The sequence below is a fragment of the Bubalus bubalis genome, chromosome 16 (genome assembly GCF_019923935.1).
Source record: "Bubalus bubalis isolate 160015118507 breed Murrah chromosome 16, NDDB_SH_1, whole genome shotgun sequence".
NCBI classification, from domain to species: Eukaryota; Metazoa; Chordata; class Mammalia; order Artiodactyla; family Bovidae; genus Bubalus; species Bubalus bubalis.
This window is the reverse complement of record NC_059172.1, coordinates 46749755-46765034: the sequence shown is the minus strand read 5'-3', so window position 1 is coordinate 46765034 and position 15280 is coordinate 46749755. Positions and strand designations below refer to the sequence as shown.

The following is a 15280-nucleotide window of genomic DNA, read 5'->3' as shown; positions in this document are numbered from 1 at the left end:
GGGTGTTCTTTGTAGCAATCAGGCTTGCAGGAAGGCAAACAGTTCAAGGAGAATTCTTTGGTTAGTGGTTGCAAATGAATGGTGCTGATCTATGGAGAAATGTCATCTTCTACAGCACAGAGGACCCTCTGCCCATTTTTCTAGAGCTGTTTGTGTCTTCAGTGGACTTCAGCCCACGCTTCTTCCAGATGAAGTAACATATGACTAGGTATATGACTTTGTTACCCTGTGGTTACATGCTGGGTCTAAAAGATCTAATCAAGCCATTTTGGTGACAGGATAAAATATGCCAACCTGTTTTACACTTACTTCATGAAATCTACCAAGACGGCAGAGTAGAAAGAGCCTGAGCTCACCTTCTCACATGGGCACACCAAAATCACAACTATTTTCAGAACAACTATCAGTGAAAAAGACCAGAACATACCAGAAAAGAACTTCTACAGTTAAAAACATGAAGAAGGAACCACAAGCAGATGGGTAGGAGGGGCAAACTCATGACAAAGCCCCGTACCCCCAGATAGGCAGATAATTATACTGGAGAACATTGACAATGCAGAGGTTCTCCCACCATTTCCACCTCTACGGTCTCATGCGAGTTCTGAGCCCCACAACATGCTCCCCACCCCAGGGTCCCTGCATTGAGAAGACGAGCCCCCAGAGCATTTGGCCCTGAAAGACAGTGGGGCTTGATTTCAGGAGCCCCAGGGACTGGGTGAAACAGAGACTCCAGTTCTTAAGTGAGCACACAAAATCCCACAAGCTCCAGGTCCCAGGGCAAAAGCAAGTAATTTGATAGGAGCCTGGGTCAGACCTACCTGCTGGTTTTGGAGCGTCCCCTAGAAGGGTTGGAGGGAACTGCGGCTCACCTTAGGGACAGAGACACTGGCAGCAGCCATTCTTGGGAGCTACTTCTATCATGCGGATGTGGGTGCTGGTTGGGGTGCTGGTTGATGCTGCTGCTGCTGCTAAGTCGCTTCAGTCGTGTCCGACTCTGTGCGACCCCAGAGATGGCAGCCCAACAGGCTCCCCCGTCCCTGGGATTCTCCAGGCAAGAACACTGGAGTGGGTTGCCATTTCCTTCTCCAATGCATGAAAGTGAAAAGTGAAAGTGAAGTCGCTCAGTACTGTCCGACTCTTAGTGACCCCAGGGACTGCAGCCTACCAAGCTCCTCCATCCATGGGATTTTCCAGGCAAGAGTACTGAAGTGGGGTGCCATTGCCTTCTCCGGGTTGATACTGGTGGTGCCTTTTTGAAATCTACCTCCAGTTCATTAGCCCAATAGCCTACAGGTGCTGAGATGCCTCAAGCCAAGCAATTAACTGGGGGAAAGGAGAGACACAGCCCCACCCATCAGCAGACAGGCTGCCTGAAGATCTCCTGAGCACACAGCTGTTTCTGAACACAGCACAGCCCTACAGAAGGCCCAGGACCTAGCTCCAGCCACCGGAGGAACCAGTCCTGGAAACCTCTGGTCCCTGGCCCTGCCCTCAGGAAGCTTGCATTAGCCTCTAGACTAGCCTCATCCACCAAGTGGCAGACACCAGAAAACCACAGTCCCACAGTGGAGTCTGTGGACCCAGCCTATAGCAGGCCAGACTTTGCCCTGGGAGGTCTGGGCTCCCGTCCTGCCCACCAGCAGGCCAATACACTTACTCTATGACCCCAAGAGACAAAGTAGGTTTGAAACCATCTCTTTGTCCTCTTCTACCCTTGTCCCAGAGTCATCACTGTCCTTCCCAGGCACGGGGTGGGGCTCAGGAGTGGAGCAACACGTCTATTGTATATTCCCTGGTTAAAAAAATATATATGTGGATTGAAAGGTTAATGTCGGTCTTATAACATCTGGTGATTTTTCACTGTTGCATAAATGTTTCCATCTTTATTTTGTGGCCTTTTCATGTCAAACATGTTCACAGGGACAAACAAATTGTGGCATATACATGTAATGGAATGTTATACAGATATATAAAGGAATGAAGTACCAACACATGTTATAATATACATGAGCCTCAAAAACATTATGTAAATGAAAAAAATCAGAGGCAAAAGATCACGTACTGCATGATTCCATTTATATGAGTGGAATTTACTGAGATAGGCAAATCCATAGAGACAGCATGCAGATTGGTGGTTGCCAGGGGCTGAGGAGAGGAGAATGAAGTTCACTGCTTATGGATAAAGGGTTTTACTGTGGAGAACCGGAAATATTTTGGAGCTAGATAGAGGTGGTGGTTGCCCAACACTGGGCATGTACCACATGCCACCAAATTGATGACTTCAAAATGGTTAATTTTGCGACATGAATTTAATTCCAATTTTTTAAAATGTCCACAAGGTCTAAACGTCATGTTTTGATCTCACTGTGATCAAGGTCCAAAGTACCTTGGCGAGCCCTGCTCCATCAGTGAGAGAGGAGTGGGACTGTCCTTGCTGCCAGAGCTCTGGGCCCTGGTCCACGTGTACTTGTGCATCCCCCCCCACCTCCCCGCCCCGAATCGCGGTCACACCACCACCCCCTGCAGTGTGGGTTTCAGTGTTCCATCTGAGCCTCAGTTTCCTGCTGTGCCTAGAGTGGCTCTTCAGCATATACTTCCTGTTTAATTCTTCCCAGTTTCCTCCCTGGGAGCTGGATCCTACACTCGGGACTCCAGCTGCTGAATAAAATTCTGCCACCATTGGACTGCTCCCCTGCAACCATGCCACCACCAGCCTCCCAGCAAGCCCTGGCATCTGGATTCCACCTGTTGGGTGGTAGTCTTGGAGTATCTAGGTTTTCCTGAACCAAGCACATACTGCCTTTTAACCATAGCTTTGGTCTCTAACTGTTCTCCCAAGAACCAACACTTCCACGGGTCTGGGGTTTCCCACCCCCTTTTCTGTTGATTCTTTGCTTCCACCCCTAGTTAGCATTGCTGAGGTCCTTCCTAGTCAGCCTCAAGGGAGAGTCACTCTTTTATGACAAAAGAGCCCATAGTTCTTCTCAATACCTAATGCCAAAAAAAACTGTAGGGTAAGCTGCACTTCAGCCACATCAGGTTCTTCTAACCCTGCCAGCTGCCTGTAAATCATACACAGAGTCATCACATGTGGGTTTTGTGATATTTCCTTCCAAGATAAAAAGAGTTGGTGAAGCTGAAGTTACATGAAGTTACAAAGTATGATGAGCTCTGGCTATTTCCTCCTAATACTCATCCTTCTTTCCCACTAACAAGATTCTGTCTTGCCAGGTCCCTGGGTTTGTTTTCCATTTTATAAATGACATTTAGTTTCTTCACTTTGGAAACAGTATCCGCACACCACCCTTCAACTGGACAGGCAGTCCTCAGCCCCTGGTTTACAGGAGAGACTCTGCCCCTCCAGGCTTCACAGGCCAACTGAGGCAGAAGGCAGGGGTGTGGGGGTCAATGTAGCTTGGTGGTGATTAGTTAACAATAAGGACTTTGGAGTTGATGGAAGTGGGTTAAAAACCCAGTCCCATCACTTAACTGCTTTATTATCCTGAATACAAACTCTCTAAACCTTAGTTTTCCCATCAAGAAAATGGAAATAGTATTATGAAGACCCCCACGGGGCTTTTATGAAGATTAAGTAAGATAAGGCATGCAATGCACCTAGCATAGTTCTTGGCATAAATGTAAGCAACTTACACTATTATTCACACTAAGTGATGGACTGAGCATCGCTATACACCTCTTCGCATCCTCTCATCCCAACTCTGACTCCATCCTCTGTTGCAGTGAGCAGCTCTGTCCATGTCATTGGATGGTACACACCTTGTCCGTGTAGCGTACCTCTTGCTTCCCGTCCCAGAGCTTCTCTGATGCTGCAGTGCATGTTCAGAATCTGATGAACATTCACCTAAGTGCAGCCCAGAACTGCAGGGCATTAATGCTTGTGGGGCTACCCTTGATGAGTGGAGAATAATGCCTTTCCCCTTCATTCCAGGGCACACAGTTCTGAGATACATGTCATAAGGCTTTTCAAAAAGTCCTAGAGGATCAAGTATCATCTAGGACAGGTTAACAACATTTGATCAAATAAACCCACAACCCTCTGCCCCTCCTCTTCCCCAGAATCACTTCCCAAATAAACTGCCTGAACACAAGACTTTGTCCCAGCTGGGCTTTTAGGAGAGTCCAGGCCAGGAATTGCTTGCATTCCTAGCACTGGGGATACATTAGAGCAGGGGTCAGTACACTGTTTTCTAGAAGGCTCCATTTAAAAATTATTTTAGCCTTTGTAGGCTATTAGTTCTCTATTGCAACTTCTTGATATAGCTGCTGTAGGATGAAAGTGGCCCTAAACAATACATAAATGAATGAACCTGGTTGTGCTCCAATAAGACTTCCTTTATAAAAACAGGCAGTGGGCCAGATATGGCCCACAGATTGTGGTCTGCCAACTCCTGTATTAGGACCACGAAGATGAGTACAATTGACCCCCTCCTCTGTGAAGCTCACAGCCTTGGGTGAGAGGAGGAACACCTAGAAATGGACTGCAAAGGTGTCTAGAAATGTCACTAGGCACCTTGGACCCCATGCTAAGGAATTTTGGCTTTATACTTTGGTGATAGGAACACTGAAGGTGGTCTCAGATCTTATAGCAGCTGCATCTGGGAACAGGTTATTTCACTGACAAGCAACAAAGTGCTTGTTTTTAACATTTCTGTGAAGCCCTGTCCTGCCAGAGGGCTGCCTTCTCTGCTCCTCCAGCACCCTAAGTGATACTTCCATGAGCAAACTTCCCATCAGACAGCTAAGTTCCCTTATCTCATACCTTTGAGACCAGACACGTCTCAGAATTCAGAATATTTTTGGATTTCAGAAGATAATATTTTTCATATATTTTGTAACATCCTCATCAGGGTCTGGGGCAGCAGCAAATACATTAATATTCACACTGAAAAGCTATAAGTAACTTGAAGTCAGCTCAAGGCAGGCTTGGGCCCTAGAAGAGTTAGGAAAACATCTTCCTATTTTAGAACTTTTTGGATTTCAGAAATGCAGATGAAGGACTAGGGACTTGATATGTGTTTCACCCCTGACTGTGACACCCTCAGAGATAGCCTCTGTGCATGCAGGAGGTGCTCAATAAATGTTAGAGAGTGAGCAGACAAGAATGGCAGAACAGCGTTCATGGAGGGATTCAGGGGAAGAAGAGGCTGGTCAGTGACTCTGGTAAGGGACAGAGGGAGACTTTAGTGCTCTGATCAGGATTCTGGACTTGATCTGGAAGGTGATGGAGGGCCCCCTTCAAGTTTGATGTGTAAGTGGTGTTGCTCAGCTGTGTATGAGGACAGCAATTCTTATGCCAGTGTGAGGAAGATCACAGGGAGGAGCTAGGGGAACAGTACAAGGTTCCTGCAACAGTGAGACAAGAAGTGTCCGCGAATAAGGCAGCAAATATAAAGCTAGTGAAGGAAAGAAGAGACAGACCTCGCAGATGATGATGATGTTGGAGAGGTAGCTGCAGTTGAACTTGGCCCATCTGAGATGGTAGAGTGCAGTACTCAGATCGCAGATGCTTCTGTTTAAATTCCAGCTCTGTCACTTACCCTGTGACCTTGAGCAAGTTACTTAACCTCTTGGTACCTTGGAGTCCTCCTCAGTATCCCGTTCATGGGGTTGCTCTGAGGATTAAATAAGTATTTGTAATGTACCCAAGAGCAGGGCTTGGTGCTGGGCTGTTATTTCTGCCTACCACCAATCCTTGTTTTATGAAGTTGAACTCCCCAAATGGTTTACCAAGTGACTGTCTCCTTCAGAGAAAGGCAACCCACATCTCAGACCCTCCCAGGAGGTGACAAGTGAGTGTCATAAATCTAGTAATAAAGCTATGGAAAGAGAGGATCACTTCAAGGGACAAAATTTATATCAGACTTAAGGGCATAGGACTTCCCTCTGATGGGGCCTGTAAACATCTATTCACAGAGGCTTTTTCTTTCAGTCAGTCACTACTTTGCTATAATAGTTTGCAGCACTGTAGCATGCCAGGGAAACTAAGTGCCGGGTCATTCATTTGCAGGGAGAAAGCTAGTAAGAATGCCTGGAAAGCCTGTAATTTAGAAATGTTCAAATCTTTGCATCCAAATAGAAAAGAAACGGCGTCAGGTTTGTGCCAAAAGGAAAGTCATAATTGCTCCGTGCTTCCCTTCCCAGCCCTCCTGGGCAACGGAACATAATCAGCTAAGTGGGCTTCAGAACTGTCATCTGCAGAAACTGAGCAGACTGTGCCGCTTACACTATGAGCCAGCCACCTTCTCCCGGGAATATTACCCAAACAGAGTAAGGCAAACGCCCGTTTTTCCAAGTGAGGGCTCTGCAACAAAGTTAGCATCTCCTCTTTCATATTTCCTGAATATTGCTGCCAGATTGAAGCATCCTTACTAACTTTTTTAGTGAACTTTCCTCCCAGCATGTCAGTCCAGAGTTTAATACTCACTAATGGCTCCCTTACTCCTCTTGAATCAAGATCAACCTCTTCATCTTGATACTGAAGAACTTCTATGATTCAGCAATGGATCTTGGCCCCCAAAGACCTTCGAATTTCACCAAGTCTGTCTGTTTACTGTCCCCCAGATCTACCATATTTACTCTCCCCTCCCACTCCTCACAGCAGTTTTCTCCCTGTCCACCCCCTTCACTTGGAATGACCTCTTCCCTTCTGTCCATTTACCCAAACCCTACTACTTTCTTCAACATATCAACTAACCTTTCTAAGGACTTCTGGTGCTCCCATTATTACATTCTTCATGCATCTACTTTCTGACTAACCATGTTTAATTTGTCCCCAGTTCATGTCTGTTTTAGATTCATTAACTTTTGCATACACATTTTTATTTATGCCACAACTAGATTTCAGCCTAGTGTCTTGGAAGTCAGGAGCCTTGTTTATACTCTGAGACTTTCTCAGCGCTGGTCAACTCGGGGTACCTAGTATATGTACACTGGATACTGATTGGGTGACTGGTTTTCCCAACACCACCTTCCACATGAAAAAGAAGGAAACTTTCTCAGCTAGACAACTTGAGTGTTTCTCAACTTGAGTCAAGGCATCAGTTTGAATCCTGTACTTCCTATTATACTAAAAAGGAACTATAATAGTATTCCCCTTAAAATCAGGAATAAGCATGAATTCCACCATTTAATATTGTACTAGAGGTGACAGATAATCAACTAAAACATGAAAAAGGAACAAAGGTATATTTATTACTTCCCAAAAGAACGAAAAAAGAAGCCATTAGAACTATCAAGAGAGTTCAGCACTGCCTAAACTCAGACTCAAGGTACAAGAATCAATAGCTTTCCTAAACATAAGCAATCAATGATTAGAAAGTTTAATAGGAAAAAAGAGCCCATTCGCAAAAGCAATAAAACTATAAAATATCTATGCCTGGGGGGAGGAAGCCTCATAAGAATGTGCAATCTAAATGAAGAAAAATTACATTAGTTTCCTGAAGGACATAAAAGACCTGAATAGGAGATATTCCATATTTCTAATGGGGAAAACATCATAAGGATGCTATATATGGGAACATATTGTAGGGTTTGCAATACCATTCAAAATCCCAATATAAGTTTCTATTAAACACAATAAACTCATTTTACAATTTGTCTGGAATTATGAATCTGCTTGAATAGCCATGAACATTTTGAACCAGAAGATTAATGAGCAATGACCTGCTATCAAAACATCAAATAAAACTGTGCTATGAAATGGTATGGGTTTTGTGCAGGAATAGATAAAAAGATCAACAGAACAGAATGGATCTGTATAAAAATTTCATATTTGATAAAGTAGCACTTCAAACAATTGAGGAAAGGACAAACTATTCGACAAACGAATGTGCAACAATGACCAAGCCATTTTGAGAGAAATAAGCAGACTTTGATTTCTCATCTGTGCTGGCCAGCTCTGGTCTGCCCCTCCAGCCAACTTCTGCATCCTTCCACACCCTGATCTTTGCTGGAGAGGAGAATCTGCGTGGACTCTAGCAATGGGCTCTGTTGTCCTCATAGTTGAAGCCAAGGTCAAAAGGGAAAACTGATAGGGAATCAAGGTTGGGGTCCCTGTGGGGTCACCTCAGGCTAGTAGCTTCCCTTATTCAAAGGTTTCAGCTCCTGGGAGGTGGTGGTCTTTTCTGTTTATCCTTTGTGTCCTCCCCTTATCCCTTTAGGCCTGGGCGCTAAAGGCTCTTCCCACTTCTCTTTTGGCCACACCATTGGCTTCCCAGGTGGCTCAGATGGTAAAGAATCTGCCTGCAACAGGAGACCCGGGTTTGATCCCTGGGTCAGGAGATCCCCTGGAAAAGGTAATGGCAACCCACTCCAGTATTCTTGTCTGGAGAATTCCGTGGACAGAGGAGCTTGGCAGGCTACAGTCCATGCGGTCAGCAAGATTTGGACATGACTGAACAACTAACACTTTCATCATAAATGGACCCCTGATTCAACTGACCTTCTGGCACTTCTGCTGAGTGTGCCTTTTATCTTCTGTTGAGGCCTACTGATACCATATTATTCACAAAAGTAAATTCCAAGAAGATTAAAGACCTAAATTTATTTTTAAACCTATAAAAATATTAATAATATGGGGATATATTTATAACCTTGGCTGTGTAGGAAGATTATTTTTAGACAGGATACAAATCAAAATTCATAAGTGAAAGAATAGATACATTTGATTAAAATCAAAATTTCAAATTTCTGGATGATGAAAGCAAAGTTAATTATGATGATGAAAGCAAAGAAAGGTAGAAATATCTGAAATTTATAACAAATTGTTATTATCTGTACTGTATAAGGATCAATTTTAAGCATAAATGTATAAAATTATATATTTATAGACATTTACATATAACATTTATATACATTTTATATAAAATATGTAATATAAAATATATTTTATACATAATATACAAATATATTTTATATATAAATATACAGAAATATATGTGCTGTGTGCTTAGTTGCTCAGTCATGTCCGACTCTTTGCAAATCCATGTACTGCAGCCTGCCAGGCTCCTCTGTCCTTGGGGATTCTCCAGGCAAGAATATTGGAGTCAGTTGGCATGCCCTCCTCCAGGGGATCTTCCCAACCCAGGGATCAAACCCAGGTCTGTCACATTGCAGGTGATTCTTTACCGACTGAGTCACCAGATATATATATAAACATCAATTTTAAAAAGGAACTATCAGAAAAGTGGACAAGGATGTGAATGGCCATTTGCAGAAAAGAGAAATGGAATAAATATTTGAAAAGATTCTAATATTACTAGTAATTGGGAAAATAAAAAATTACCAGAAAATGTTACTTTTAACTATCAGATTGGCAGAACTTTAAAGAATGATAAACATCAAGAGTTGTTAAGCAAATAAGGAAACAAATTCTCTTGTTCACAGGCAGGGAGAGTGTTTAAGTTGGCAAGCTTTTTAGAAGAAAATCTGGCAGTGTCTATTAAAATTATAAATGTGTATCCCTTATGATCCTACTTCTTGGCAGCTACCACGGACAAAAACTTGCATATTTGCTCAAGCAGGCATATATAAGAATGTTTATTATAGCATTATTTGTAATTGTAAAAGACTGGAAACAATCTAAATGTCCATCTACCATGGAATAATTAACACATTTTCACAGTAGATTATATGCAACAGTTTAAAAAGAGAGATAAACCCATATGTTCTGACCTGGAAATATCCTTAATACATTTTATTTAGTTAAAATCCATTCAAGTTCAGGACATCATGCAGACCATGATACCATTTATATAAAGGGTACTTATATGTTTATTTATATATTAATACATATAAATGCACACATTAAAGTCTAACAAATACACACCAAATTGATATCTATTGCTACTTTTGGGTAGAAGACTGTGGGATTTATCGGGAGAAATGTCAGGGATTTTTCACTTTTTCTGTATTCTCTATTTTTCCATATTTCACTATTTTCTATACTGTGTGACATTTTTCAATGTGAATATATTTACATCTCACCTATAAAATCATTATTTCTTTAGTGGTTGTAGGTTATATTTAATTCCTTCAGAAAAAGATGAAAGGAAGAACATGGGGCTTTAGCATTAAATGGACATGCACCTTCAAGAAACTGCCTAATTCACTGGGACTTGTGACCTCCTGCATGAAAAGGGGAAGCCTATTGTGAAGATTAAGTTAGACAAAAACTGCTAGATGTGTAGCGGAGTTCACGGCAGACAGAAAGTATTGGTTGCCCCTTTCTCTCTCCTCCATTGGCCTCTGAGAACCTTGAGGGCCAAGACCTTAATCTCAGCTGCCTGTGTAATACTGACACCTGTGCAAACAGAAGTTCAGTTACATTTACTGAAAGAGCGAGTGACTGAACAAGCCACATTTGTTCAATGTTAATTTACAGGCATATGTTCACATATGTTCATTTTTAATGTAAACAAGGAGATGCCTTTCTGGCTTCCAACAGGAAGATCAAACACGTCTGGCTTGTGAGAACAGTAAATCAAAGAAAACCAGACATCTATGCCAAAGGGATAGAGTTTTAGAGAAAGTGAAAGTGAAAGTTGCTCAGTCATGTCCGACTCTTTGCAATTCCATGGACTATACAGTCCATGCATGGAATTCACCAGCCCATAATACCGGAGTGGGTAGCCTTTCCCTTCTCTAGAGGATCTTCCCAACCCAGGGATTGAACTCAGGTCTCCCACATTGCAGGCAGATTCTTTACCAGCTGAGCCACCGGGGAAGCCCAAGAATACTGGAGTGGGTAGCCTATTCCTTTTCCAGTGGATCTTCCCAACCCAGAAATCAGACCCAGGTCTCCCTCATTGCAGGCAGATTCTTTACCAGCAAAGCTACCAGGGAAGCCCTTTGAGCAAGAAGATTCATCAGGTAGATCTAATGTTGGAGGGCCCCAGGCTCTGTGGAGTCATAGGGCTGCCATGGACAGGGGCATGGGTACGGAAGGCCAGGTTGAGAACCCGGTCTCCAGCCTAAGAGGCTGAATGAATACACTAATGGACAAAGGCCAGGCTGTATATAACAATGACAAAAAACTCTGACCCCCAGCCTCTGCAGCAAATGGTCTAGGAAGCCAAACCACAACCTCTGCAGCCATTAGCCCAGCATGGTTAGGACTTGGTCAGTGATACCAACTCTCGAATTCTTGCCCCCACTGCCTCCTCTATTTCCAGCTCAGGACCAGTCAGAGAAAGCCAAATATATTCTCCAAACCAACCACGTCAGATGCTTCATTTCTAGTTAGCCCGCTCTCGACTTCCCCACACCAAATATCTCCAGTCAGAAACTACCTAAATCTTTTTTTTTTTTTTTTTCACTATAAAGCTTTCCCACTCCTCACTTGTCTTTGAGTCTCTGCCAAATTCTAGTGATGGCAGCTGACTTCCCTTGCTATAGAGCAACCTCTGAATAAATAGTTTCTGTTCTCATTTCAGTGGTCTTCATTTATTTCTACAAGGCCTTCTCCCACATTGCAGCTAGATACTAGATACATGTTATATATGGAGTTTATAGTTATATATAAATTCTACTGCTAAATTTAAAAAATCACCAATGTAGATTAATGCCAAAAGTCAAATTTCTCAAGGAATGTGAGAAAAGATGCTCAGCTTGCATTAAACTAAAGAAAACAATGATATCCATACAGATAGTAGCAAAGCCAGGCCAAATCCAGGGCTAAGTCTGGACAATGCACAGAGGCTCCAGATATATCTCTGTGTGTGGTTTTTTTTTTTTTTTTCCCTCCATAATCTAGGCACAGTTGGATCAAGAAACATCAATGACTAGAGAGCCTAAGAAAAATGCCTCCTTATCAGTTTCTTCTCAGGACCAGGCTGGACTTGTAAGTCTTAAGAAATGTTCTCCTGCCAGAGTTTCAAACAAGTGAACCAAATACATACATAATGCCTTGGGGGATCTGTAAAAGTGGAAGATGGTTGGGAAGTTCCCAGCTCCTAACTCCAGGAAAAAGTGTTTCTTAGATGCTGGCATTGGAGCCTTGCCCATCTACCCATGACGATTGGCCTTCTGAAATCCTAAACTCCCCAGTATCACTCGATATAGCCTTTAAATATATTTAAAATATGGTATTTAAAATAGGTGATAACTGCATTTCTCAAACTGCTGAATGTTAATAAATGTCTTGGCAAAAAAGGAACTTTGCAGTCAAGTTTGGGAAATGTTGGGTGAAACCAAGTTAAACAGATCTCTTTTTGGCAGGACTTTGCAAAACCTTCAATATGTTAATATATGTTGTGAATCGGCAAGAAGGGGATATATAGCATACAGAATTCTCCAAACTTATTTAACCATAGAAATTGATTTCCTGCCCACTTGTTTACATCTCCCTGAACATCATTCTATGACATACAACTTTGGAAACACAGGTTTGAGATAATGCTGCCTTTCAGAGGAAAACCATTGACTGGCTAATACTTCTCATCACCTATTGTGACTCGCCTAAAGGAGGATCAAGGGCCCCAGAGAAGTGGTGCAAGAGGGTATTTTTGATGGGAGAAGGAAGATGACAGGATTATGAAGCTGAGCCTGGGGCCAATGGAGGTTATATTCAGGTCTCAGTCCGCTTAGCACAGTTTAAGGATATAGAGCATTAAATTCAAGATGGAGGAAGCCAAAAATTATCCTCAGCAGGGTTGTAATTTTTCTTAACCAGCCGTTGGATCATTATCTCCAGGAAGATAGTGATCAGAAGATCACTGTATGGGAGAAGCACTGATATTTTTATAGCACTTTAGCAAAGATGGTCCCGTTTTAGAGTCAAGATAATGGAGGGCAGAGAGATGATGCAACTTGTCTGAGACCCCAGGAAAGCCACTTTTCCTTCTGCAACTACACCATGAGCCACAAAGGGAAGGGGAATGAAGAGTTCTGAGGATTCCACGTTCACTTACTTTAGAATTACGCAGCCAGTTCCTGCAGGTGGCGCTATCCAGAACACCTGGATCCGCGTCCGCCTCCGTGGGGTGCTTTCTGTGACCGCAACGGGGCAATTACTCATAAACTGTGTTTCTTCTTCATCTATGATCTGTGGAGAACCGGTGGAAAATAAACATGTTAAAAGGCAATGTCACTTTGGGAAGTTGTAGTGTTGACAATTCCTTAATTTTAGTTTTAAATCTGTCATTTTCTGTTAGCAGTTCTATATCCCCAGGACACCAGAATACTGCCCGGCACAGAGTCCCATTCAATGTTTGTTCATTTAACATAAAGACAAGAGTATAGCTCAGGTTCTCTTCTCTCTGGGACCAGGATCTTAGGTCAGCACTTTGAGGGACAGGCCACTAGGTGATGATCTTGCTCATTGATTACAATAACCTGGCTTCCTGTTCAGGGAAGGTGGAGGATGGGGAAGAGAGAATCCAAAGCAAACACTATATACCTAGACTTCATGATTCAATCTTATAACTTGAAATTAAAATGTTAAAAGAAACTCCCTCATTTTGGAGGAAGTATCCCAAAGTACAGAAAGTCACCCAGTTTTATGCACTTCTGCAGCATTTCCTTTCTTTATTTGTGTTCTCTCAAGTTAGCCATCAAGGTTTTCCATGACATTGCAGAAAAGCTGGTAGTCATCCCCATCCCTCAAAGCTGTTTTCACCATTTCTTCTGCTTGCTTCTGGGTCTGCTGCCAGGACTTGCCTATCCCTCTCATAAAACCACAGACAATTTGACCTGGAAGGGTCTTTTGGGGAAAATCATCTAAGTCCAATGGGTCTTAAGCGCCAACCCCAATTGATTGGTAGTGGCCTGGAGAATCCCAGGGACGGGGGAGTCTGGTGGGCTGCCATCTCTGGGGTCGCACAGAGTTGGACATGACTGAAGCGACTTAGCAGCAGCAGCAGCAGGCTGTATCATGAGTAGTGTTAATATTAAGAGATAACATTTACTGAGTGTTTAGTATAGGCTAGGCACTAAGCTGCGGAGAAGGCAATGGCACCCCACTCCAGTACTCTTGCCTGGAAAATCCCATGGATGGAGGAGCCTGGTAGGCTGTAGTCCATGGGGTCGCTAAGAGTCGGACACGACTGAGCGACTTCCCTTTCACTTTTCACTTTCATGCATTGGAGAAGGAAATGGCAACCCACTCCAGTGTTCTTGCCTGGAGAATCCAAGGGACAGGGGAGCCTGGTGGGCTGCCATCTATGGGGTCACACAGAGTCGGACACGACTACACGACTGAAGCGACTTAGCAGCAGCAGCAGCAGCAGGCACTAAGCTGAGTACTTTATATGAATTATTCATTAAATTTTCAAATACAATTTAGTGAGACTATATCCATATTGTATTTATTTTACTTAACATTTAAAAAAATTCCTCTTCTTTAGGAAAGCAGTTAAAAAATTGTCATATTATATATTTTCATCACTGTTATCCAGTGATGAAACAAAGACATTTTATTTATCTCAGTATTCTTTATTCTTCTCTCATCTCTCTTCCTTATTTACTACTCACTCATAACAATTTTATATATGTTCTTTTGAATATATATATATACATATTCAGTTCAGTTCAGTGCTCAGTAGTGTCCGACTCCTTGCGACCCCATGAATCGCAGCATGCCAGGCCTCCCTGTCGATCACCAACTCCGGGAGTTCACTGAGACTCACGTCCATTGAGTCAGTGATGCCATCCAGCCATCTCATCCTCTGTCGTCCCCTTCTCCTCCTGCCCCCAATCCCTCCCAGCATCAGAGTCTTTTCCAATGAGTCAACTCTTCGCATGAGGTGGCCAAAGTACTGGAGTTTCAGCTTTAGCATCATTCCTTCCAAAAAAATCCCAGGGCTGAGCTCCTTCAGAATGGACTGGTTGGATCTCCTTGCAGTCCAAGGGACTCTCAAGAGTCTTCTCCAACACCACAGTTCAAAAGCATCAATTCTTCGGCGCTCAGCTTTCTTCCCAGTCCAACTCTCACATCCATACATGACCACTGGAAAAACCATAGCCTTGACTAGACGAACCTTTGTTGGCAAAGTAATGTCTCTGCTTTTGAATATGCTATCTAGGTTGGTCATAACTTTCCTTCCAAGGAGTAAGCATCTTTTAATTTCATGGCTGCAGTCACCATCTGCAGTGATTTTGGGGCCCCCAAAAATAAAGTCTGACACTGTTTCCACTGTTTCCCCATCTATTTCCCATGAACTGATGTGACCAGATGCCATGATCTTAGTTTTCTGAATGTTGAGCTTTAAGCCCACTTTTTCACTCTCCTCTTTCACTTTCATCAAGAGGCTTTTTAGTTCCT

The 15280-nt window shown here is 43.0% G+C and overlaps 1 protein-coding gene across 3 annotated transcripts in view; it reads right to left on the bottom strand.

Annotated features, from left to right (window-relative positions):
* The window catches only part of SPON1 (spondin 1), a 363430-nt gene that overhangs the window by 210457 nt on the left and 137693 nt on the right, over positions 1–15280 (bottom strand). For all 3 annotated transcript variants that reach the window (XM_044929565.2, XM_044929564.2, XM_006054443.4), the window contains one exon: positions 12930–13063. In XM_044929565.2, coding sequence (XP_044785500.1) covers positions 12930–13063 — 134 coding nt within the window. The remainder of the gene's footprint in view (positions 1–12929; positions 13064–15280) is intronic.